Source organism: Rosa rugosa, chromosome 4 (genome assembly GCF_958449725.1).
Source record: "Rosa rugosa chromosome 4, drRosRugo1.1, whole genome shotgun sequence".
NCBI lineage: Eukaryota > Viridiplantae > Streptophyta > Magnoliopsida > Rosales > Rosaceae > Rosa > Rosa rugosa.
In genome coordinates, this window is record NC_084823.1 from 50972129 (window position 1) to 50998366 (window position 26238).

Sequence of the window (26238 nt, forward strand, 5' to 3'; positions counted from 1 at the left end):
GGGCCTACGCTGTTTAAATGAGCCGTTCAATAGAGTCGCAAACCTCCGTGTCTAGCGTCCCAGTCCTAACTCCCCACTACTTTCTGGCAAGCAGGTTTGAGAGGCATTCGGATTCGTGCGCCTGCGACAGGAAACTTGTCTGGCTTTGCTGTGCTACCCTCATGACCTCGGTCCGCTAATCGTTAAGTAACATAACCGAAATAGCTTGCTACTCAACCCAGTTAAAAAAAAAAAAAAGAATAGTCACAAAGCTAGTCCTAAGTATTGGTCCAACGGTATTTTCCCCCCCTCTTTTTCGAAGAAGTGATCAAGCTTTGATTTCACGGTCATGATCGCAAAGCAAGAAAGTTGATTTTATTGATAGAATTAATGTACTAAAAGTCTAAGACATGTGAATGTTTTGGGACAAGCATTATACATCAAGTAATTTGCTTTGGAGTGTAAAACTTAACTAGCACGCATATCTACTAGAAGTCGATGGTAAATGTTCGAATTTCCATTGGAGCAAGATTCACCACTAGCTTTGTTGGATCAACAGGTCCTCCCCTCAAGCCTTTCGGTCCTTCCTCAGAAGAGCCTTGCACATTCCAAACCAGTCTCTTCCTTTCCATTTCCCTTCTTTCTTGGTTAGCAGATAAGCTCATTTCTGTTAAATGCTTTATCTGAATTTCATGAAAATGTACAACATTACCAAAACAGTATATATGGCCTTCTAAAAAGAAAATCAATATCTCTCTACCTTCTTGTTTGCAAACACCTTTTTCAGTTCCACACTTGCCATAACTGAAAGATGCTTGTCCTCTTCAATCTAGCATGCATTTCAGACAAAATATGATATCCGTTATAGATGGCAACTAAATTTAGCAAGCATGACTAAGAAAGAAACCAAAACCTCGTATAAATGCGCCAGGCGAAAGAGAACTTTCCCATCTTCCAGCTCCTGCAGAGTTATGGAACAATATTAATAAAGTAACATCTTTCATAGGATGCAGAGATTGAGTTTGACTACATGATGAAGATAATAAATTAGTATAGCAAACCTGGAGAGTTATAATTGCAACATTATCAGGTAAAGTGTAGGAAGGATCCATTCCCGAAAAGGTTGTGACATGAGAGTTTGTCCAGTCATCTCCATCCTACAAGAAGATAACCAATCGTTTGAGTTACATGCAGCAGATTGGATCACACACTATCAAAAGAAGCACATCTACTTCATTAGTTTACTTGTTCTGTGAAGGCTAATAGAAATGGAGAATATATCTCCTGACCAAATGATCGACGCCACTTAGCACCCTCTCCTAAAGGATCAATTCTCAGGTGGTACTTTCCTGTAATCTGTCGAAACATTAAAACAATCAACTCTGATCTGAAATATTATGGTCTTTGTGAAAATTAAGAACCATATGGTTGGTTGTGTGGTCTTACTGTTAGTCCTTTGCAATCATGTTCAATGCACACCGTTTCATTTAGTTGCTCTGCAATACCTTTGTCATCATCTGCAAGCAACCTCCTAATAAAAGGTAAATTCGCTTATTAGTAAATTCATGCCGAGGCTTAAACAACCATCTAGGACCAATCAAACTGGTTAGTTCAAGACATTACAATTAATATTAAAAAAAGAAGAAGGACAATGCTATTCATTTTTCACTAGAATAAACCTATGAAGCATCAGTTCCAATTGCCCGTCCACAATGCTGGATCCCCCTACCGATCTATCCACTAATACTGACAGCTCTGTGTTGTTATCTTTCGTATAGATTCCCAGATTAATCTGAAAGGACAATATAAATTGGAGTCTGACATATGAGGGCTAAAAAATTAATCAATTCATAGTCCACAAAAGTTCGAGTGATCAAAATAAACTTCTACTGCAATAGTACTAGTACATAATGAAAGTTGATACCGGATAATAGTTTCCTGCGACAGGTTGGTTTACTTCCAGGTCCCAGTCTTTTCTGTAGTCTCGAATCTTCAAATAGAAATGATTACAACAACAAGTTGCACACACTGAATTAGGGTATATGAAAATCAACTAGAAACGTGTTGTATATGATGGTTTTGATTGGTACTATAAACGAAAGAAAGCACTCAACATACTCTTTGAATAAAATCGCGCCCGTTAGAATCTGTGTAGAATTGTTTGTTGGTTCTCATGCTGGTTGTAATCTTAGTTACAATCTCTTTGCCTATTCCATCATCAACTGGTATAGGCCCTATCTGAAAATGAAAACATTGTTGTAAAAACTAATTCTCCAAACTGTAATAGCTAGTCTTCTGATATTCGTATGCACATGAAATGGAGATGAGAAATAGAGTGCAGTTAACTCACAGTAAATTCAATCTCAGCATGCTCTTTTTCCCTGTACACTCTAGTGACCTGTTATGGCATGCAACAAATAACTATTACTAATGCTGACAATGAAATTTTCAAACAGATAACTATTAATTTTTAACAAGAGAAAGGAAGATTGACAATGTGATGGATACATCAGTTGTCCAAGTTGTGGGGCTATTTACCTGATATATCCAAGAGTTGATCCTTTCATGTATTTCATCCAACAATGGTCCCCTTAAAATAGTCAAAGAAACCTGCAAATCTGAATGGTAAATCCTCTATTTTTCTACTGTGATCCCACTCATCCCAGGATAAACTCTACAGTAGTACGTCAAAAGGTATCATGTAAGTACCTGCCCTTCTGATTTAATGGGATATGTACCATTAGGACGGAAGACATATGCTCCTGAGGCCTTCAAAAAATTGAAATATCAATCTCCTTTAAATTCTCTATAGTATGTATATACCTTTAAAATATAAGTCAACTACAGTAGACTGCTGAAAACCAATAAATATATGCAACAGACCAACAGCTGAAGATTTCCATATATGATACATCTTTATTACCTGAAAATGCGGATTTCCATCCTCACCGTAATCCACCACACTTCCATCATCTCCAGGGTAGTAGCTAAATGATTGCTTTACCGACTCTTTGACCTTCATTGTAAGAAAGATGAGAAATCCGATCATGCAGTATATATACTGAACTAAAGCAGTGTTGATGGAGGTGAAAAAACTTGTAGAGAAAGAACAGGAATGCAACAGAGCTAAATCTACATGCATGTGAGCCAAATTTACATACCGAGCTTCTGCTGTTTGTGTACTGAATCAGTTTTCCATCGTTTCCAGAATAAATGAGTTTCAAGTTTCCAGGCCCAACTTTTATTGTTTCATTTTGACTTGTTTCTGTCTTGTACACTGTATGTCTCTCTGAAGTAGTAGCTGCAATTTTAAGGTGGCCTATCAATCAAAATCTAAGATATATTATGCAGGTCGACTTATCTTTCCTCAAACAGATGAAAATTCAGATGCTTAACCTGTCTCTGTGGCAGCACTTGAGACCATGTAAGTGCTAAAACCAAGAGGTGGTACAGTTGCTGAAAATGCAAGCCAATAACTTGTGGTCACACTCGGTGCTATACCCAAATATGCCTTAACATGGTCATTTCTTATGCTGACAGATGCATTAAGCAGCGGTAGAATCTGTGATTCAATTTCCTTTCCGGTGGAGTCCTTTACAGTGACTTTTTCACTGACAACCTGTGCCAGGTCAAAACGATCATTCCCTCAAATCAATAAAACAATCATTGAAAACAAATAAATATACTTACCGACACAGGTTAAATTACTAAATCTTTTTACTTGTACATAAAGCATGCATGCAAAAGTTATATGCATACCGCAAATGTATTGCTCATATTTTATCTGAAGGACAAAACAATATATTGCTTATTGTTGATTTCTGAAGCACATCTAGAAGCTACTTCAGGCATAGAAGACAATAAATGATTGAATAACCAGTTTTGATTCCATCTAAAATCACTTACAGCAAGGATGAGAATATGTAACAGAAAATTATAACTCACAGGAATCTTTATCACATCCTCTCTTTTCCATCCCAGAGGGTTATAGACAACAATAACCTACAAAAGTGAATACGTCATGGAATTAATAATTTTTACCTCTTAATCAAAATAGAATCATGGAATTCATCTGACAATCATGGCAATGATCAAATCTCATCATTGAACTATCCTCACCAGGTGTTTCCCCTTTGAAAGATCAACTTCTGACGGGGGGCAATAGCTAATATTCAGAAGTGGACACTGAAATAAGAACATAATTTTCACATGTTAATCAAAATTTTAAGTGAAAGAGCCTAAAATATGTAGGATAAAGAGTATCTTTGCCTGTTGAAACTTTGTTACTACACTCTTGCAACCAGTACTTGATCTTGAACTTATCAAGCAAGAAAGTGATTCTGCAACAACCTTCTCAGCCTGCAAGAGACAAGTTAATGGAAAGTTTAAATAAAAAGAACAGAAACTACTAAGAATATCAGGAGATATCATATTTTACCTCCTTGTAACCTATTGAAAGTCGTTTTGTATAATCATCGGCTACGTGCTGCCGAGATGTGCCACTAACTGCATCATGATGTTGAGCAATTGCTAAAGCATCAGCCAGAGAATCTGTATTAGGCCCTGATTTACTTATTCCCTTAAAAAATTCCAATTGCCTTGCTGCCTGCACATACATTGTCACAAAACTTACCGTACAAGTCTTAAATGTTTCTATAAAAGAACTGAAACATGATTATTATCAACACAACCAAGTTATTCAAAAAAATATACCAAATAGTAGCTACTCATCATTCTAACATAACGTTTGAGGGCTGGCCTGCTTGTAAAATATCCAGTCCAGTATGCATTCACTTCACTAGCATATCTGAAAAATGAACACATGCAACTATAGGTCCGGAAAATCAAGAAACAGAATGCGGTACTGGAAGTCTGGAAGTGACTTTGAATTTCAAATACTTCAACTCACGGAAAGAAGTCATCACTCTTGATTGGCCAGGACTCATTTGTTGCATATTTGGCATCGGTGTATATTGATGGGGTTGAGTATAGGGCATTGACACGCCCATCCTACAATCATTTATACCGGTGATTTCATCAAGACAGAAAATTAATTAAGAATTCACATACATGCTACTAAAAGGATAGAAACACTGTATAAAAACAGAAATTACAGCATGCACTGATGAACTAACTTGATTCACATGATGAATGAATTTGTCCATCTGACTGAACCATGAATTAGCATATTGATACGCGAAATCCTTTCCCATGGTCCACATGATATGATTTGTACGAGTAATGTTTGCCTGGAAAAGAGAAGCAAGCAATATGTGAAGCCTTGACAGATTTGGAAATTGGACTATTTCTTGAGAATAAAATATATGCCTTGACAGACTGTTTGTTGAGTGCCAAAATTGACATCATGCATTCCTGCATCTTACCTGTGATATTGCTTCAGATACAAAATCATTAACGCGATCTGCCACATTGTAGTCACCAAGATTCATATCATCCTTCAAACAGGAAAAGCAAAGTAAATGAAAAGTTTTATAAATACAGAGCTGAAAGCTATATGTTAACATTCTGTCAGATCAATCATTGACAGTGGACTCACTTGTACAAAAGGGGCAAGGACGTCATCAGTGTCAAAGTAGAAATTATCAGCAGGAGGAACATATAGCCTAGGGAATGCACCAGCAAAAATCTGCAGAGGCAAATAATTTGATTCTTAATACAATTGCAAAATTCAAAAAATAGTAAAATACATAATCAAAACAGCATAGTTGCAAAGCAGAAATAGTAGAAATCCATCCAACATTATCAGAACAAACATAACACTGTGGCACACTCACCTGTGCAGATGAACCGAGACTCTTAGAACCCCGCCACACAACCTCAAGGCTTTTCTCATTTTTCCTCGTAGCTATATCTTGGTAGTCGATTCGTCCAAAAAATAGGGAATCAAAGCCAACCTATGCCAACAAGAGGGCTAATGTTAGCAACTGTTAACTTACTATGCATTCTTCTTAACCAAACTACCATTCTTCCTCGCCATTTAATTCAGGATAACATAGTTGTTACTTATTTGTCAAGAGATAAGGCTTCTCAATTTTTGGAGGAAAACTTGTAAAAGGGGCAGGATGGTACCTAATTTTCACATATATGTTTGATATTTTCAAGAACAAAACATTCAACGAAAAAGCATACCTCAGCCGCCAAAAGGTAAGCCTGCACAGAAGAATGTCCAAACGAATCTATTTGCCAGCCAACTCTTGGTGTCACATTGAACTCTTGCTTAATAAATCGATGCCCTAGAGTCGTCTGATCAATCATATCAATGTAATGCGTAGCAGCCTCATCGTGCATGCACATCCCCCCATTTCTGCAACCCAAAAAACCCAGAAATACAAATCCCAAATGAAAAACAAGGACAACATGCATCAGAATAGGTCAACTTGAATTGATGCCTTCAGGAAGAACATTGCATTATTGGCTCACATGAATTCCAGTTGGCCAGAGCTGACTAGCTGCTTGACTGTGTCTTGGATCGCCTCGCTCTGTTCTCTCCACCATAGTTCAAAAAATGCCTGTACAAATAATGATAATTATGATAACCGGCCACCTCCATAGTCCAATTAATTCTTGAGCTGAAAAGGAGATGATCATTTTCACAGTGTTGATCATTACCTGCTCAGCATATATGAACTTGCGGTTCTTATCGGCCAACAATGCGGGAACTAAAGAATCCAACACGTTTCGAACACAAGCGGGAGCCGCCTGTAACTTTATCACAGTCAGTTTTTTATTTTTATTTTTTATCGTAATAAGTCCACGATGAGTAGAGCTCAGCAATTGTAGGGAAAACTAAACAGGAGAATGCTTGAGAGTGAGGATCCACATCAGGACTTACGGCACAAAAGGAAATATAATTTGTTAGTGGTTAAATTGGGACAATATCGTGCAATAGTAAATCAAGGGTGACGGTCATTCTTATTTAACAAAGAATTTAAGGGATTGAAGACTATAATTCTCAAAAAAAAAAAAAAAAAGGATTGAAGACTATTATTGGGGTGACATTTTACATATAACCATAGAAAATTTAATGAAAATGAACAGTAAAGACTAAAGTGAAACACAAACAAAGATCTAAAGAAAAACAAAATGTACTCAAAAAAGGACTTTTAAAGTGGAGGGAGGACAAACAGTAATAAACTACACGCACAAGCAGCAACTATTATAAGCATATGATGGAGATTGCAGGGCAGTGATCATGAATGAATTACCAGGAGAGAATTATTGGCACCGGTGTAGTACTGGTCAACGGTTTTCAGCCATCCGACATCGTCATGGGTGTGAGGAACTAAATGAACGTTAAGCTTTCCGGGGACAATCTGCGACGTTGTATTGTAAGCCATGAACTTGGATTCTACATTTAGAAACACAATTAGTACCACGAGAAGCCGTAAGCAACAAGCTTCAACCGCCATTGATATAACAATAACTTGTACGCTGAGAACTGATCGATCAGCTCAGAATTAAGCTGTGTCTATATATTAAGCTGTTTCGGCCCTAGTACTATAGCATTTCGTAGTTGTCAACCAAGGACTTCATACCAAGTCTAAGTCTTGGTCTTTGGCTGTTTCTGTTCTAGTTACGAGTCCATTTCTTCCACTTTTACTTTGTGACAACAATTTTGAACGTAATTTCACATCAGTGTACGCGCCACGTCTTAATGGAACTTTCTGTTGGTATGAAAATCAATTCATTAGTCCTCCTTTAATTGATTTTGCAGACAAATTTGGATTCTTCGTGGAAAATTACTATCGCCTAAAACTAGGTTGGATGTGCGAGCAGTCTCATAATGTAAGCTGTTTTGTGCTCTCTGTGATATATTATATAATATTGTAATAATTACTTTTGACTATTTTGACCAGTTCTCTGCACTTGCAGGCTGCAGCATTGAGTACGTAGCTGAAGCAGTCAAAGCTCTGAGATAGGGGTGACATGGACAAAGTGGAGCGTTCCTTACTTCCTTAAAATCTGTCTTGTAATTAAGCCTGTGAATATGTTTGACTTCCATGTAATAGACACCAAAAGATTCATGAATCCTGGAAAATTTGAAGCCAGCCAATACTGAGACTGATGATCTATAACCCACAAAGAAAGCAACATCACTTACGGTGTCTTTCTCAATCCACTCACACTTATGGCATCTCAATTTGAAAATCTTGTATCTCACTGTTTCATTTGAGAGGCTCGTATACCTTCTAACCATGAATAATTAATCCTTCTCCACAGTATACATGATTTCATGTTTAGATAGAAAATAATGATCAGTGATAAAATGTTTTGTTCAACCCCGTTTTGGATTTGATGAGTTTGCGGTATGAGTATTTATATCAAAAGATAAAACATCATTATTACGCTCAGGAAAAGCATAGAATTAGTCTCCACCAACATGAACAAGCTCCTCAATTCCGAACCATTCTATGTTATCAGATTCAACGTAAGTCCATGTCGTGTCTTTACCAAGTTTGATAAAAGCCACTCATCAAACTTGGTAAAGACACGACAACGGTGCATTTTTCTGTGTTTGATATTAATCAAATTATAGCCTTTTGGACATAACAATGACACAATATAGGTGACCAATGCTCCCTTTGGTAATATGGAACATACAGAGGAGGAAGACGAATGATTGAGTCTTTCTTGTCAGACCCTTAAAGCCTACGGGATGGATTTACATTTACTAGTGTCACTCCTAAATTAATCTCTTTCGACAACTACTAACCATCCTTTTGAACATCCACAAAATCGCTAATTATTCCATAGACTTATTTGATCAATGTGTAATCAGAGACGTTTTATAAATTCCATATAAATTTCTACTCACTGGGAATCAGAAGCAATGGATGTTGATGATCTAACATCTTAGCGCATGGCCGGCTCTGATGTGACGGCGACGACATGCAAGAGTCTAATAGCAGCACCAATCTTTTCAAAATCGAGCCTAGAAAATGCATATACCCGAATGCATTCTTTGCAATTGAAAATCGATCGAGAAGAAGAAAAACAGATTGAAAGTTGCTCCGTTGAAGGCTTTGATAGTTTGATCTGATTAGACGACTAGTCCATTACGCATTATTGTTTCTTTCCTAGTTGAATTAGGATACTGCCTAATAATGTAACTAAATTGACCCCATTCATTACATATTATGCTAAATTCTATCCGGGTTAATAATCCAGATAATTAAATCCCTTAGGATAATCCAGATAATTAAATCCCTATTGTAATCAAATACTACCTCCCTTGGAATCTTTCTCCTTGTAGAAGATGATATACTCCTATAGTCCTGCTATATATACACCCCCAAACATCTGCACTTCTCATTCGCTCACACACATTGTTCTTGATATTTAGTACTATCACCACTTTGCTCTCGTTTTGGGTTTTTCGCATTCTGGGTTAGAGAAAAGATGGAAATTGATCTTACACCAAGGTTGGCTAAGAAGGTTTATGAAGGAGATGGCGGTTCCTACTCTGCCTGGTCCCCGTCGGAGCTTCCCATGCTCCGTGAAGGTGACATCGGAGCTGCCAAGCTCTCTCTGGAGAAGGACGGCTTTGCTCTCCCCAATTACTCTGACTCTGCCAGAGTTGCCTATGTCCTTCAAGGTAATGGAGTAGTCGGAATTGTTCTGCCAGAGAAGGAAGAAAAGGTTCTTCCAGTAAAGAAGGGTGATGCTATTGCCCTCCCTTTTGGAGTTGTCACTTGGTGGTACAACAAGGAGGACACTGAGTTTGTGGTTCTTTTCTTGGGTGATACCAAAACAGCTCACAAAAGGGGAGAGTTCACTGACTTCTATCTTAATGGTTCTAATGGAATTTTCACCGGCTTCTCAACTGAGTTTGTCAGCCGAGCATGGGATTTGGAGGAGAATGTTGTGAAGACTCTTGTTGGCAAGCAAACCGGCAAGGGCATTGTTAAGTTGGGGGGAACCAATTTGCCTGAGCCAAACAAAGAACATAGAGATGGGATGACATTGAATTGCGAAGAGGCTCCTCTTGATGTTGACATTAAAGGCGGTGGAAGAGTTGTTGTTTTGAATACTAAGAACCTTCCTTTGGTCGGAGAAGTTGGGCTTGGTGCTGATCTTGTTAGGTTGGACGGAAGTGCTATGTGCTCCCCTGGGTTTTCTTGTGACTCTGCGTTGCAGGTGACCTATATTGTTAGGGGCAGTGGTCGTGTCCAAGTTGTTGGTGTCGATGGGAAGAGGGTCTTGGAAACTACTGTTACAGCTGGCAAATTGTTCATCGTTCCTCGATTCTTTGTTGTTTCAAAGATTGCTGATCCGGAAGGCTTGGAATGGTTCTCCATCATCACTACTCCCAATCCAATATTCACTCATTTGGCTGGAAGTATTGGTGCTTGGAAGGCGTTATCTCCTCAGGTGCTTGAGGCTTCATTCAACGTGGATTCCGATACGGAGAAGCTCTTCCGATCAAAAAGAACTTCTGATGCAATTTTCTTCCCTCCTCCCAAGTGAACCGATGAGCTAATATAATAAGCGTTATTTGCTTTAGGTTTCATTGCTATCAGTTTGGAGATGTTGTCTATCATGCTTTAGTTTACAATTTTTCATTAACGTTAGTAGTGGTTTTAGTTCGTATGTTTGACCTTTTGAGAATGAGTTTCTGTGTTGTTGATTCTCAATGAGATTGTTAATTTCATTCAATAAATAAAAAAGGAAAAAAACTTTGAAAAGTTAATATTCAATTGTTGTGAACTATAAAAACCCTAAACCCTTCAGTAGTAGAAAGAAATCAGAATCACAAGCTCTGTGTTTCACTGTGTACAAGTGTGTTTTAATGTCTTGAATCTTTTCTTTCCCTACTCACAAAAGTATTTAACATTGTACTAAGGAAGATCAACTTTACAAGGCAAAAGGACTCGGTCAAATACAACGGCCATGCAGAAACCATGCATGAAGCGAGTTACTCCCTTAATCTCAATCAGAATTGTTCCTTTATTTGGTCTGAATAATAAGAAACCTTAAAAGAAGCACTAGTAAGGTTAAGGAGAGTTGCAACCGGGATAATATGTCATAAACTAAAAACACCACAAAAACGATACAGTGTAAAGCCAAATAGGACCCAATTCTATCTTACTCTTCTTCAATACGTCCTTGATAAAATCTGTGTTGTGAGCCTGTGAATATGTTTGACTTTCCATGTTATAGACACTAAAATGATCATTTTTAGAACCGCAATGATCAAAGAGTGCAATTTGGCATGCATCCTGGAATATTTGGAGCCAGCACTGAAGTTGATGAATGAAAACCATCAAAGAGAGCAACAGTGCATTTTTCTGTGTTTGATATTAATTAATCAAATTATAGCCTTTTGGACATAACAATGACACAATATAGGTGACCAATGCTCCCTTTGGTAATATGGAACATACAGAGGAGGAAGACGAATGATTGAGTCTTTCTTGTCAGACCCTTAAAGCCTACGGGATGGATTTACATTTACTAGAGTCACTCCTAAATCTCTTTCCACAACTACTGACCATCCTTTTGAATATCCACAAAATCGCTTATTCCGCGCGTAGACTTATTTGATCAATGTGTTATCAGAGTCGACGTTTTATAAATTCCATGTAAATTTCTACTCACTGGGAATCAGAAGCAATGGATGTTGATGATCTAACATCTTAGCGCATGGCCGGCTCTGATGCGACGGCGACAACATGCAAGAGTCTAATAGCAGCACTAATCTTTTCAAAATCGAACCTAGAAAATGCATAAGCGATTTCGTCCAACCCGAGAAGGCAACTTTACAAGGGAGATCAACGTACTTTACAAGGCAAAACGACTCGGACAAATACAATGGCCATGCAGAAACCATCCATGAAGCGAGTTACTCTTTAATCTCAATCAGAATTGGTCCTTTATTTGGTCTGAATAATAATAAACGTAAAAAGAATCACTAGTACATAAAGCATAAACCGAAGGTTAAGGATAGTTGCAACCGGGATAAGAAACACGTAACAAACTGAAAACACCACAAAAACGGTTCAGTCTAAACCCAAATATATAGGACCCAATTCTATCTTACTCTTCTTCAATACGTCCTTGATAAAATCTGTGTTGTGAGCCTGCATGTGAATATGTTTATTGACTTTCCATGTTATAAACACTTAAATGATCATTTTTAGAACCACAATAATCATGGATATATATGCAATTAATTTGGCATGCATCCTGAAAATTTGGAGCCAACAAAGAGAGCAAGATCACCTACATGCAGTATCTTTCTCAATCCACTCACACTTATCGGAACTCAATTTGAAAAACTTGTATCTCACTATTTCATTTGAAATCCCTTCTTTCCAGTAGCTCTTATACATTTCAACCATCAACATTTCTTTCTCTACTGTATACATAAAATCTCTCTTGACTACGGAATAATAATCACTTGATCCAATGCTGTGTTCGACAGCTTTCGTATTTGACGAGTTTGTGGTATGAGTATTTGTATCAAATTAAGGATAAAAAGTGTGCCTCTAATTGCATGGAAGACTTGTTGCACTTCCTTGGAGGAGGGTGGCTTGGGGCTAAAGCGTTTGACCGTATTGAATCAATCCTTTCTTCTTAAAAAGTGTTGGGAAGTTCTTTCTTCCTCTTCGGAAGGCTGTAAATTTCTTCGTGGACGATTTATTCGGCATGGTAGGCCTCGGAGTTCTTATGCCATCTCATCTATTTGGCCTGGCTTGAAAATTTTTTGGCCTAAAGTTATATCACAAGGTAGGTGGCTCATTGGTTCTGGTTCCCAAATTTCTTTTTGGAATGACAATTTTATTGGTGTTCCTCTAAAGAACTTTTTTGGAGCTTATGAAGGGGTGGTGGAGCAGATGGATGGATTTGTTAATGATTATATTCATGATGGCCACTGGGATCTCCCTCATCTTCTCCAATTGCATTTTCCGGATCTTTGTGATATTATTACCAGTATTCCAATTGCATTTAATCCACAGGAAGAAGACAAATTAATTTGGTCAGCCTCTTCTTCTGGCACACTCACGGCAAGAGAGGCTTTTCATTTTGTAAGGCCTTCTTTACCTACGGTGGATTGGGGGCGATTGGTTTGGTGTAAATATGTGGCACCTCGTATGTCAATTTTAGTTTGGAAAGTATTGAGGGGAAGGGTGCTAACTGAGGATTTTTTACAACGACGTGGTGTCTCATTGTGTTCAATGTGTCTATTATGTCGGCAACAGACGGAGTCCAAAGAGCATGTATTTCTTCACTGCCCATATGCAAGGTCTATGTGGTCTTTTATGTTGGAAAAATTTGAGTTGGGTTTCATTCCTAATTCATTACATGACCTATTTGCATTGGGTTTAATGGTTGGTCGCAGCCCCCAATTGAGAGAATTATGGGTTGCTTGTTTCTGTGCCTCTCTTTGGTTTATTTGGCAAACAAGGAATAAGGTGAGATATGAGGGCATTACTCCAGATGTTGCTATGGCTTGCAGGTTAATTAATGGCCATGTTTATGCTTCTAGTCGCATAGCTACTGGACATATGTTTAACAACATACAGGAGCTTTGTGTCTTGAAGAGGTTTGGTGCTACTTGTAGGCCGCGTTGTGCCCCAAAAATTTACGAGGTGAATTGGCATCCATCCATTATTGGTTGGTTCAAAGTTAACACAGATGGTGCTTGGAAGCGAGGGGAGGATCGTTCAGGTTATGGTGGTGTTTTTCGTGATTATCATGGGGAGGTTGTCGGTGCCTTTTCATCATCCCTTGACATTCCTAGTTCCATTGCTGCGGAGGTTATGGAAGTGATCAAGGCAATCAAGCTTGCATGGGTTCGAGATTGGAAGCATATTTGGCTTGAAGTTGACTCGTCCCTAATTCTAAATTTTCTCCAGTCCCCCCAGATGGTACCTTGGCAATTACAGGTGACATGGAAGAATTGTGTGCATCACATTTCAATGATGCAATTTCGTTGCTCACATATATTTCGTGAAGGTAACTAGGTGACTGATGCATTGGCCAATTTTGGCGCTTCTGGTACGGGCTTTACTTGGTTTGATTCATCTCCTAGTTTCGTTAATCAATTTTGTTTAAGAGATAAGTTGGGTCTCCCTAATTTTCGTTTTAGATGATTTCTTTTGTTTTGGAAGGCAGGATGATGTCTGTCATTCCTCATTAGTAGTACTTTACTTCTGGATGGTGCAGGATATGTCATCTCCTCTTACTTGTATTTTCCTTTACTTTTAATAAATATTTTTCCTCGCATTTGCGAGGTTTGATTAAAAAAACAAAAAAAAAAGATAAAACTTCATCATTATAAATATAAAAAGCATAAACCTTTTCTCCATCGACATGAACAATGTCAATAATTCCACTCCATTTATGTTCTTAGATTTAAACTAATCCATGTCATGTCTCCGTTTATGACCACAACAGTGCAATCTTCTGCATTTGATATTGGCTTCGCACTTCAGAATCTAAACTTACGATTCCATACACAGATTCTTATTGAGTTTCTGGCCAAAGACTGGCTGAATGAAATCAAACAAGCAAAATTTGCCAACTCTTTTGTGTTGTTACTTAGCTATATATGTACTGGCTGAAGCTGATATTTGATTGTTTTATTTCCTTTGATAAAGTGCTGGTAGAACACATCTAAAAAGGAAACTAGAGCTAGACTTCCATACCTATTATCAAAGTGTGTATCTTTGGCATTCACATACAAAACACAAAATCGACGTTATTTTTTACCACGTTTTTATTTACTTAACTTTATCTTTTTTACCCATAAACTTTTATGGCAAGAAAAAAAATGCAGCTACACATGTTTTCATTCATTTTTTTTCTTTTCCTCTAATATTTTTCTATCACCAAAAGAAACACAAAAAATATATTAGAAAAAACTCGCTTTAAATTCAATTCTACAACCCAATGTTCTTATATATCTAGAAGTTAAAATCATGAAGTTAAATAAAATGAAAATTAATTGGTGGTATGTAATTCTTGTAAAGGATAAAAATAATTGTGATCTATGATGAATTAAGAATGATTTCTTGCCTCTTCTCCATAATATGTCCTTAAAGTTTGTAAACAATAACAAAAGCCTACTATCAAGAAAGACCGGTCTAGGGTTTCGTGCAAGCGACAGCTGTTTGCCTGACCATTCCTAGAGCCGTTTCCAGCTAGGTGAGCGAGTTGGCGGTGACGATCGACAAGTCTGAAGGCGAGCTGATCTCTTTTGTAATCAGATCGGAACCTGGTGCAGCAACGACAGCTGGTTTAGAGGTGGGAGGAAGCGTCGAAAGGCAGGGTGGCTTCAATCTCCTTGTTGTGGTCAGCGGTGAAACGGTGTTTTGCGCGCGGTGTTGAAGCAACATAGTCGACAGTGCATTTCCTATTCTTTTCTTGGTCCGGCCGATTGCTTTTTTACAAGCTTGGATTGCTGATTGCTATTGCGTTTTTGCAGGAGAGCGGTAGCAGATTGTCAACGTTGATGCGGTGCTGGAAAGGTCGGCAGCTCGAAAGCTTGGTGGCGACTGCAGTGGATTGGCAGAGGTAAGCTAAGGTTTCTACTCAGTTTGCTCGGGTTTGAGCTTGGGCCTTTGGTTGGGCTCAAATTTGGGTTGTCTGGCTCTATGTTATGGGCCTATAAGGAGGGTGTCTTACAACCCTAACTTATGACTTAGTGATAAGGATGGGTCTGGCCTATGAGGTGGACCTTTTTGGGCAGTTGGATCGTTATATGGTCCAGGACCAATCGTTTTCGGATCATTCAGTTATGGGATTTGGTAATTATGTGGAATGAGATTGGTATTTTTTCAAGCGACTTATGGATAAGGAGTTTCTCCTACTTGTTGGCTAGGAAGTAGCTTTCTATTGGTACCACAATTGCGTATTTAGCTAATGGGAGGCTAGAGAATGATTTTGCCCTAGAAGACATGGAGTTTCTTAATTTGTTTATAAGTTCACTAATTATAACGAACTTATCATCGACCTGTAGTTTGTTTTGCTTAGAATAGGATTTTCTGGATTTTCTTGTCAGATATTTGTTGTAAGTGCATATAGACTCTAGCTATTGGCTGCTGCCGGCTATTGATTCTAATGAAGTAATGATATCAATTTCTATTCAAAACAAAAAAATGTTCTTAAAGTTTGTATATATAGAATTATAAATTAACTGAATTAAGAAGTTTACATAGGAGTGTTTCGTTTTTGTACTGCTTGCTGAATTTAATCATTTAATGAAAGAGCTGATGACCTATTTTCGTTCAAAAAAAAGAAGTTTACATGGTAAACTTTTGTTTATTAGACATTTGTTACATGTTTACATTAATGAAGTGATAAATCATAAAAGTCTTTCAAATTCTATGAGAGCCCATACAAGTTGATCTTTTGTCTTCAAAAATCCATAAAAGTTTATCTTTCAAAATCTATACAATTCTAAAGATTTTATAAATCCACCTACTTAAATTTCGTAGAATTTTAGAGATCCGTGAATTCTTTTTAAATCATTAACTAAAAAAAAGTCTACATAAATCTTAATACAACAAACTTATCATCAACCTGTAGTTTGTTTTGCTTAGAATAGGATATTCTGAATTTTCTTGTCGGATATCTTGTTGTAAGTGCAAATAGACTCTAGCTATTGGCTGCTGCCGGCTATTGATTCTAATGATATTAATTTCTATTCAAAACAAAAAAATGTTCTTAAAGTTTGTATATATAGAATTATAAATTAACTTAATTAAGAAGTTTACATAGGGGTGTTTCGTTTTTGTACTGCTTACTGAATTTAATGAAAAAGCTGACCTATTTTCGTTCAAAAAAAAAGAAGTTTACATGGTAAACTTTTGTTTATTAGACATTTGTTACATGTTTACATTAATGCAGTGATAAATCATAAAAGTCTTTCAAATTCTATGAGAGCCCATACAACACATAAGTGTGTGATTCATTCTCATTACCCCACTGCCTCATTATGGATGACAAAATGTATGAGGAGGTAGAAGTGTGTGATTCATTCTCATTACCCCACTGCCTCTTGATGTTTTAGTTCTAATGTTTTCCTTTTGAGAACGAGTTTCTGTTAAAATCTACATTGTTGATTCTCAATGAGATTGTTCATTTCACTCTATTAAAAAAAAAAAAAAAAAAACTCCGGATTGAAATTAGATGCAATTAGAGTTAGAATTTTTCTATAAAGATCTCCAAATCTAGTCACTTGACCTCTATTACTTTCTGCACTTCCCTTTCGCTTTTAAATGAGGTTAATATATGGAATGGCAATGGCGAGGAACTTGCAGCTTCGGGTCACACACATCTATAGGGAAGGCAATGTTCCAGCTGATGTCCTTGCCGACTTTGGTGCTTCTCATGAGGGCAATCATGCTTGGGGCATTCTCCCCCAGTTCTTGGCTCCTGCTTTGGACGTGATTTTAATGCTTGGCCAACTTATAGATTCAGGTAGCTTGATACATACATTCTTTCTTTGTTCCCCTTTCAGTTGGGTTTTTGTTAGGGCTTGAGCTCTCTTGTATGTTTGCTCAGTCTCTTGAATTTGGCTGTCTTCTTGAGCCTGTTTTTGGTTTGGTCCACAGGCTCCTTTGTACTTTTACTTCATATTAATAAAATTTCGGGTTAGGGTGATGATTTAGTCCTACTCCCGCTTCTTTAAAAAAAAAAAAAAATGGATTTTATACCTCTAATTCACTCACTGAATCTCCATTATGTGTTACCAACGACATGCCATCAGATGGTGTGGCAAAGGAAATACTGTTTTGTAGCAAATGTCTTTCCTTCCCCCAATGTCAGCAAGCTGGCTTTTAGATCAAGAAATAGACGATTGCTAATCTCGCAAAAGGAAAAAAAAAATGATTTTATTGATGGAATATGATAGTTTCATTACAAGCACTAACAATGGAGATTTCCAGTTCCATCCCATACCAGTGCCGCTGACGGCAAGAGGCATGAGTGCACTTGAAGAACTCATCAAACATGTAGTCGAAGTAATGCCAATGCTTGGAGTCCAAACACTTGATTACCAACCCACATACAAGAGAGAGCATATGTAACCACCTTGACTTTTCAGCAGTCAAATTCTTGGACTAGAAGTTGATCGTAAATGTTCGAATTTCCATTGGAGCAAGATCCACCACCAGCTTTGTTGGATCAACAGGTCCTCCCCTCGACACTTTTGGTTCTTCTTCAGAGGAGCCTTCTACTTTCCAGACCAATCTCTTCTTCTCCATTTCAGCTCTTCCTTGATTAGCAGATAAGCTCATTTCTGTTATTTGCTTTATCTGGATTTGATCAAAAGGTAGACATTACAAAGAGAACTCGGATGGCTAGTATTCACCAGTAATAAAGGATCAATATGTATCTACCTTCTTGTCTGGAAACACTTTTTTCAGTTCTACACTTGCCATAACCGAAAGATCCTTGTCCTCTTCAATCTATCATTTCATGCAATTCATAAGAGAAATCAAATTCTTATTAGAATGCATTGATTAATTTGTAAACTGAAATCTAAGAGTATATAAGAAAGAAACTAATTAAACCTCATATAAATGTGCCAGGCGAAAGAGAACTTTTCCATCTTCCAGCTCCTGCAGAGTTCAAGAAATGATATCAATAATGTAATTCCGGTATATTTCAGAGGGAGCTGCCATGGAATTCATGATAGGTTGTACTCCATTAGGAGTGCAGAGTTTAGTTCCATGAAACATTTATCAGTGATATATAGATAATGATTACCCCACATTTCACCAAATAAAAACGAGGTGGTTTGCTTATCTTTGATCAACTTCTTGATGAGAAATACAAACCTGGATGGTTAGTATTGCAACATTATCTGGTAAACTGTAGGAAGGATCCATTCCCGAAAAGGTTGTGACATGAGATTTTGTCCACTGATCTCCATCCTACAAGAAAAATAACAATTCATTTTAACTACAGATGACCTACGCTATCAAAAAGAAGCACATCAACTTCCTTCTTTTACCTGTTCTGTGAAGGCCAAAAGAAATGGAGAGTATATCTCCTGACCAAGTGATCGACGCCATTTAGCACCCTCTCCTATAGGATCAAGTCTGAGATAGTACTTTCCTGTGACCTGTCAAAGCATTTTAATCTAACAAATCAGATGCTAAAATTTTGGTCTTTGTTGACACTTCGGACCATAAATTGGTTTTTATGATCTTACTGTTAGTCCCTTGCAATCATCTTGAATGCACACAGTTTCATTTAGTGCTTCTCCAACACCTCGAGCATCATCATAGAGCAACCTCCTGAAAAAGGGGAAACTCCATGTTCATTTTCTTCTGAAGTACTTCATATAGAGAAAAATAACTTTTCACAGACCACGTATGAAGTGAAATCAAGAACAAAAGTAACACACTGGACTCCAAGAGAGGGACAGAAGTCGCAGAACAAACCTATGAATCATAAGTTCCAATTGTCCATCCACAATGCTGGATCCACCCACAGATCTATCTACTAATACTGACAGCTCTTTGCTGTTATCTTTCGTGTACATTCCCAGATTAATCTGAAAGGACAGATGGTAAAGGAAATTAATCAAATCAGAATTGTAGTTCTAATTATTAATTAAACTTCTTCTACTCTAAGTACAAAATGATAGGTGGATCATACCGGATAATAATTTCCAGCAACAGGTTGATTCACTTCCAGGTCCCAGTCTTTTCTATAGTCTCGAATCTGCAAAACAATAAATTATCTACGATGTAGTGCTACACCATAGACTCACTTGTTTCTAGAACCTTGCAGACATTGAACAAAGGTATTCATAGCTTGCAAACAGGTTCTATATATTATGATTTTATCCTACAAATGAAAGCAAGCACATAACCTACTCTTTCAATAAAATCACGCCCATTAGAATCTGTGTAGAATTGTTTGTTAGTCTTCATGCTGGTTGTAATCTTCGTTACAATCTCTTTGCCAATTCCATCATCAATTGGGATAGGCCCAACCTGAAAAGAGAATGTTATTGTACAAAGAGAAACTCTAATTTTAGTTATATGATAATCACATGCAGATGAAATAGATAATACATTATACAGCGCAGTTAACTCACAGTAAATTCAATCTCAGCATGCTCTTTTTCCTTGTACACTCTAGTGACCTGTTGAAGTATGAAACAAATACTAACATTAATAAAGAAATCTTCGTGCCAAAAGCCTTACATCATATTCTCCATGTTTATAATTTGAGCATTAACAGAGAAAGAAGGTTTGACACAATGCCAGATACAGTGTTCAATTGAGTGATAAGTGCAGGATAACCACCTGGTATATCCACGAGTTGATCCTCTGATGTACTTCATCTAACAATGGACCCCTCAAAACAGTAAGAGAAACCTGAAAATTATAATGGTAACTCCTCTATTTCTCATTGTGGTTTCATAACATATCCAACAGTCTTTCAAAAAATATCATGTCATACCTCTCCTTTGGAGTTAATGGGATATGAACCATTAGGACGGAAAATATAAGCTCCAGAGGCCTTCAAAAAAAAAAATTAAAGAATGTTAGGCTTTGCTAGACACACACACGCGCACATATACTTTTAAAATATCTCTCAACCGCAATATAATCATGACTAAAGGACATTTGGAAAACAACCAATGCTCTTTGTTACCTGTAAATCAGATTTATTTGCATGCTTTCCGTCATCTCCAGGGTAGTAGCTAAATGATTGATCTACCGACTCTTTGAGCTTCAATTATAAACATCAATTCAGAAGTTCAGATGCACGCAATATATACAATTATAAAGGAAAATAAACAGAATTTTAGCAATGATTTTCACGGAAACAAGCATCAGAGAAAAAAGTTGTTAGAAAAAATATTCTTGAATTGAAACTGAGCATGTCAGCTAAAACACATACCGAGCTTCTGCTGTTTTTGTATTCAATTAGTTTTCCATCATTTCCAGAATAAATGAGTTTCAAGTTCCCTGGCCCCACTTCGATTTCATTATTTTGACTTTGTTCTGTCTTGTACTCTGTAATAAGTCGCTCTGAAGTAGTAGCTGCAATTGCCAGGTGCATGGCCAATGAAACAAAATCTAAGAAATTATGCAGAACTAATCTTTCCTCTATCTTGCATGAGTATCAAACAAATTGGAATTCAGATGGTTAACCTGTCTTTTTGGCACTTGAGACAATGTAAGTGCTAAAGCCAAGAGGTGGTACAGTTGCTGAAAATGCAAGCCAATAACTTGGGGTCACACTCGGAGATAAACCCAGATATGCCTTAACAAGGTTGTTTCTTATGCTTAGGGATGCATTAAGCAGGGGTAGAATCTGTGATTCAATTTTTTTTCCAGTAGAGTCCTTTACAATGACATTTTCACTGACAACCTGTACAAGGTCAGTAAGATGAGATCATCCGGTCAAAAGATCAAACCAAGTGTTCAAAACAAAATATAACAGAAAATAATTACTTACAGGAATCTTTATCACATCCTTTCTTTTCCATCCCAGAGAATTATAGACAACAATAACCTACAAAGCGAGTAGGTCATGAAATTAATAATATTTACTTCTTGATTAACAACAAAACATGACAGATTTTTTCTTTAATCAGAAAAAAAGCGAGAAAATGTCATCATAGAACTATCGCTCACCAGGTCTTTCCCCTTTGAAAGACCGACTTCTGACGATGGACAATAGCTAATATTCAGAAGGGGACACTGAGACAGAATATAATTGAATGAATGAGACCAAAAGAAAGACGAAGTGTCAGTATGTACTAGGTGTGGAGTGAAACAGCCCAAAAGTAAAGGAAAGGGGGTAACTATATTTTGCCTGTTGAAACTTGGTTACAACACTCTTGCAACCAGCTTGTGATGACTCTGTCATGCAAGAAAGTGATTCTGCGACAACTTTCTCCGCCTGCAAAAGACAGTTCAGTGGAAAGCATTGGATTATAAGAAAAAAGTATATTAACTACTAAGAATAGCAGTAGCAAGAAAGTTTTACCTCCACATAACCTATTGAAAGCCGTTTTGCATAATCATTAGCCACGTGCTGCTTAGATGTGCCACTAACTGCATCATGATGTTGAGCAATTGCTAAAGCATCAGCCAAATACTCTGTGTTGGGCCCTGATTTACTCCGTCCCTTAAAAAATTCCAATTGTCTTGCTGCCTGTTCATAAATTAAAGCACAATTTACATAAACCTTGGTCTTGTTATCATTCTAAGAGCCTAAAACATAATTCTCACTGATACAAGCTAAAGTGTTCACGAAAGTATACCAAATAGTAGCCACTCATCACTCTTACATAGCCTTTGAGGGCTGGTCTGCTTGTAAAGTATCCAGTCCAGTAAGCATTTACATTGTCAGCATATCTGATAAATACACATGATTATTGGTCAACAAACAGGAAAAGGAATGGATACCTGTTAGTGACTTTAAATCTGAAAAATTTAAACTCACGGAAAGAAGTCATCACTCTTGATCGGCCATGACTCATCTGCGGCGTATTTGGCATCAGTATATATTGATGGGGTTGAGTACAGGGCATTGACACGCCCATCCTACAACCATGCAATCCAGTAAGTCCATTAGCACAGAAAATGAAGCAAGTCTTTAAATATGATGCTATTGAAATGACAAAAAATGCAGTAGTACGTGAACTAACTTGATTCACATAATTAATGAATTTATCCATCTGCCGAAACCATGTATGAGCATATTGATACTTAAAATCAGTTCCCATGGTCCACATGATATGATTTGTCCGAGTAATGTTCGCCTGCAAAATTGAAACAAGTATATACATAATCCTTGACAGATTTGGACTCTCTTTAAATAAGATATAGGAACAAATGAATGACTGGGAGACCACTCAAACTGTTGAGGAAGTGATAAATTCATACACATCCAAATAAAATGCCCTGTGTCTTACTTGTGACAAAGCAGCAGATACGAAATCATTAACGCGGTCCGGCACATTGTAGTCAAACAAATCCATATTATCCTTCACACAAGGAAGCAAAACAGATAAGTCTACAAACAGAAGTGAACAGATAGATGTCGAGTTTGCAACATCCTGTGAGCATTGCTTGACTGTGGACTCACTTGTACAATAGGGGCAGCATCATTAACTTCAAAGTAGAAATTATCACTTGGAGGTTCATAATTCGCAGGAAATGCACCAGCAAAAATCTACACGCACAAGTAGCTCGATTAGTAAGCAATCAAGACTACATAGAAAGAGCATAGCAATCTATCCACCATTTATATATAAAATTCATCTGAACAGAAAGATCAGAACAGCATAACTTTGCATCACTCACCTGCGCAGATGAACCTAGACTCTTAGAACCCCGCCACACAACCTCAAGGCTTTTGTCAACTTTTCGTTTAGCTCTGTCTTGGTAATCAATTCGCGCAAAGAAAAGAGAGTCAAATCCAACCTAGGCCAACAAAAGAGCTGTGAGTCAACTTACAAGAGACGGTTTCTAATAGTTAGCATTTTCAAAAACAAGTTGAAGAAAGCATATAGACCTCAGCCCCCAAAAGGTAAGCCTGCACAGCAGAATGTCCAAATGGATCAATTTGCCAACCGATTCTAGGAGTCAAATTGAATTCCTGCTTAATAAATCGATGCCCCAGAGTTGTCTGATCAATCATATCAATGTAATGGGGAGCCGCCTCATCGTGCATACACATCCCCCCATTTCTGCAACCCAAAAAACAACAAGAACAACCTATTTATAGGCAAAAACTTTTGAAAGTTTGATCTAAATTTCAAACCTTTAGTACTCCTAAATTCCTAATATCCAATAACTCAGCCATTTTCATCTAAAAATCGAAAGTAATATTAAAGCCATTGCATTTATTTCAGTACATGAGCTCCAGTTGACCAGAGCTGACCAGCTCCTTGACTGTGTCTTGCACCTCCTCGCTCTGATCTCTCCACCATCTTTGGAAAAATGCCTACGAAATCCACCCCAAATTCATATTCACATTCAAAAAATCTAATTTCATCACAATTTTTACACTAAATAGAGGGAAAAAAAAAATGAAATCAGTAATAATCACCTGCTCAACGTATACAAACTTGCGGTTCTTGTCAGCCAACAATGCCGGAACCAACGAATCCAGCACGTTCTGAACACAAGCTCCCTGCGATCATTCAAATCCTGGTTCAGCAAACAACACTTGAAATAACAAAAAAATAAGATTCAATCAACAGAGGAAGCAAACCTGGATGGAATTATTGGAGCCAACATAGTACTGGTCAATGGTCTTCAGCCATCCGACGTCGTCGTGGGTGTGAGCGACCAAATGAACGTTCAGCTTCCCGGGAACAAGGACCGACGTCGTATTGTACTGTATGTACTTCGACTCCGCCGCATATAGAAACACAGTGAATACTAGTACGAGCCTAAAGCAAGCCAGGACGGCCATTGAAATGCGAGAATGGTTTCCCAGAAAGGTGTGTGTTTTACATATAGTAAAACATGTTGGGTGTGATGAAGCGGGAGTTTCGATGAGGATCAAAGCGACGATACGATTCCTTGGCTTGTAGTAGAGTGTTTCGCTGTCGATGACTCGGTAGTAGCTAGGTGTCCTGGTGTTTGGCTCTTTGTGAGTGTGTAAGTCGACACAGTAAGTAGAGTGGGTTTTGGTAAAAATGGTTGCTGTTTTTGAAAGGTGGTTTCGGTGGCGCGTCGGGATCGGAGTGATGTCACTGGATTTATGGCTAAGGCTGCGCGCCACTTCTTAGGGGATGTTTGGAGTCATAGAAACTATTTCTTGAGTTCTTGACCGACCACAGATTTGTAGCTCTACTAGTTAAGAATGGTTCTATAGCGGTTGATTTATATGTTTAATCTCGTCTCTTTCACAGTGCTAATAGAAGATATATATGAATTATAATTTTTGGGACATTTTTTGTGTAAGTACACAAAAAAAAATTAGTGTCTCAAAAATACTTTATTCTCATTTACATTTCTCGAATTTATGATAAATTAGGATATGTGTAGAAATTTAAAATAAACCTAAGATGAAATATGTATGAGATCCTGAATGAATAAGAAATTGAGGAGGAGCAAAATTCTTGCCAATCAAATTCTGGAATAATGAGGGAACTTGCTTAATTTATTGTGAAACCATCCATACATTCAAATTAATTTGCATGAGGTTATGTTTATAGATATGAAATATGTAATGGAAATTCACATGTGAAACAAGCATAATGATAAAGGCAAGAGTTGAACAAAAGCTAAGATAAAGGCAACCTGGCTCCTAAGTTAAACAAAAGCTAAGTTAGATAAAGAAGATTTATTTGGGGCCCCGCTGCTAATGGAAGTTCTGCAACTTGGTTTCAATGTGATCAAGTTCTTCTTGTCTTTTTCTAATGTTAATATTCTGAATGCTATCTTGCGTCTTAATATATATCCCTCCTAAAGTCATGAACTTCTCGTCTCCTTGCTAGAGGGGGGATTGAAAACTAGGGCAAGAATTGCTTCGTTATACTAATAATTTTGATTCTTTTTGTGCCTTCTGTGGTTCTGGGGTGGAACATTTAAACCATATATTTCCTTCCTGCCCCTTTGCCTCAAATGCTGGTGTGGATACACATAGTATCCAAATTTTTGAAAATTGGTTTTCCTCTAGGTTCAAGAAAGACTGCCTCAAGTCTAATGCTGAAAATCGTTTACTTCTTTGCTGGAAAATTTGGGAAGCCAGGAACAACCTCATCTTCAACTCTGTTTCCCAATTTTTATTGTTCACTCTACTGCTGCTATTGGTGCCAACTATAGAACTCATAACCATGTCAACTTGAAGAGTCTCTTATTCACTGGTCCCCCAAACAGCATTTCTTCTAAATTAAACTTTGATGGTTCTGTCATCAATAAGAAAGAGGTTGTTGCTAGCTTTGTCATGAGAGTTTCTAATTGGCCCTTGTTATTGCTTGTTCCCAAAAAATTTGTCACTCTAACGAAATTACTGCAGAATGCAGTGCTGTTAAGGACAGCTTACTTCAAGCGCTCTCTTATTCATAATTCACTGGTCCCCCCCCAAACAGCATTTCTCTAAATTAAACTTTGATCCTTGTTGAGAGGGATTAAAAGCTTATCATTGACTCCATCAACAAGAAGTGTGATCCCCCCCCCCCCCCCCCTGGCTTATAAAGCTTTGGTCAAAGATATTCAAGCTTTTACTCAAAACTTTGAGAATATTTCTTTTCAAGCATATATTCCGGGAAACAAACGTTGTAGCCGATGCGGTTACCTC

The 26238-nt window shown here is 37.6% G+C and overlaps 3 protein-coding genes across 4 annotated transcripts; 1 reads left to right on the plus strand and 2 right to left on the minus strand.

Annotated features, from left to right (window-relative positions):
- Window positions 1–261: 261 nt before the first annotated feature.
- On the minus strand, window positions 262–7475 carry LOC133743224 (probable alpha-mannosidase At5g13980). Of its 2 annotated transcripts, none has more exons than XM_062171091.1 (29): window positions 7206–7475; window positions 6610–6699; window positions 6421–6509; window positions 6130–6304; window positions 5775–5894; window positions 5537–5626; window positions 5364–5435; window positions 5115–5228; window positions 4889–4989; window positions 4693–4786; window positions 4418–4585; window positions 4249–4338; window positions 4099–4164; window positions 3925–3981; window positions 3376–3598; window positions 3141–3298; window positions 2903–2995; window positions 2689–2748; window positions 2518–2589; window positions 2330–2377; window positions 2098–2217; window positions 1904–1969; window positions 1659–1771; window positions 1426–1510; window positions 1225–1335; window positions 1041–1136; window positions 893–940; window positions 740–808; window positions 262–662 (listed from the first exon to the last, which is right to left on the minus strand). In XM_062171091.1, the coding sequence occupies exons 1-29, from the start codon at window positions 7407–7409 to the stop codon at window positions 468–470; spliced, it is 3087 nt and encodes a 1028-aa protein (XP_062027075.1). In that variant the 5' UTR covers window positions 7410–7475; the 3' UTR covers window positions 262–467. The 2 variants fall into 2 exon arrangements, with proteins under 2 accessions (XP_062027075.1, XP_062027076.1); XM_062171092.1 differs by having other exon boundaries at window positions 267–662; window positions 3141–3280.
- A 1883-nt stretch (window positions 7476–9358) lies between these two features.
- LOC133741915 (11S globulin seed storage protein 2-like) lies at window positions 9359–10467 on the plus strand. Its single transcript, XM_062169627.1, has one exon. The coding sequence runs from the start codon at window positions 9400–9402 to the stop codon at window positions 10465–10467; it is 1068 nt and encodes a 355-aa protein (XP_062025611.1). The 5' UTR covers window positions 9359–9399.
- Window positions 10468–17824: 7357 nt separating this feature from the next.
- On the minus strand, window positions 17825–24757 carry LOC133743966 (probable alpha-mannosidase At5g13980). Its single transcript, XM_062172053.1, has 29 exons — window positions 24202–24757; window positions 24037–24120; window positions 23843–23931; window positions 23500–23674; window positions 23289–23408; window positions 23071–23157; window positions 22898–22969; window positions 22631–22744; window positions 22426–22526; window positions 22244–22337; window positions 21967–22134; window positions 21793–21879; window positions 21612–21677; window positions 21433–21489; window positions 21126–21345; window positions 20872–21014; window positions 20623–20700; window positions 20428–20487; window positions 20271–20342; window positions 20060–20107; window positions 19836–19955; window positions 19615–19680; window positions 19398–19510; window positions 19166–19250; window positions 18965–19075; window positions 18789–18884; window positions 18522–18569; window positions 18348–18416; window positions 17825–18263 (listed from the first exon to the last, which is right to left on the minus strand). Exons 1-29 carry the CDS (start codon window positions 24403–24405, stop codon window positions 18069–18071), a joined length of 3042 nt encoding a protein of 1013 aa, XP_062028037.1. The 5' UTR covers window positions 24406–24757; the 3' UTR covers window positions 17825–18068.
- Window positions 24758–26238: the final 1481 nt, after the last annotated feature.

Bases quoted from the DNA above. Each gene is read 5' to 3' on its own strand.
- LOC133743224 (XM_062171091.1), bottom strand. From the start codon at position 7,409: ATGGCGGTTGAAGCTTGTTGCTTACGGCTTCTCGTGGTACTAATTGTG. The intron at 4,586-4,692 runs GTATATTTTTTT...ATGTATGTGCAG, and splicing joins TGATGAGTAGCTACTATTTG to GCAGCAAGGCAATTGGAATT. The intron at 4,165-4,248 runs GCAAAGATACTC...TTCTTATTTCAG, and splicing joins TAGTAACAAAGTTTCAACAG to TGTCCACTTCTGAATATTAG.
- LOC133741915 (XM_062169627.1), top strand. From the start codon at position 9,400: ATGGAAATTGATCTTACACCAAGGTTGGCTAAGAAGGTTTATGAAGGA.
- LOC133743966 (XM_062172053.1), bottom strand. From the start codon at position 24,405: ATGGCCGTCCTGGCTTGCTTTAGGCTCGTACTAGTATTCACTGTGTTT. The intron at 23,158-23,288 runs GTGAGTGATGCA...TTGTGCGTGTAG, and splicing joins GTCTAGGTTCATCTGCGCAG to ATTTTTGCTGGTGCATTTCC. The intron at 18,264-18,347 runs GTAGATACATAT...GATCAAATCCAG, and splicing joins AAGTGTTTCCAGACAAGAAG to ATAAAGCAAATAACAGAAAT.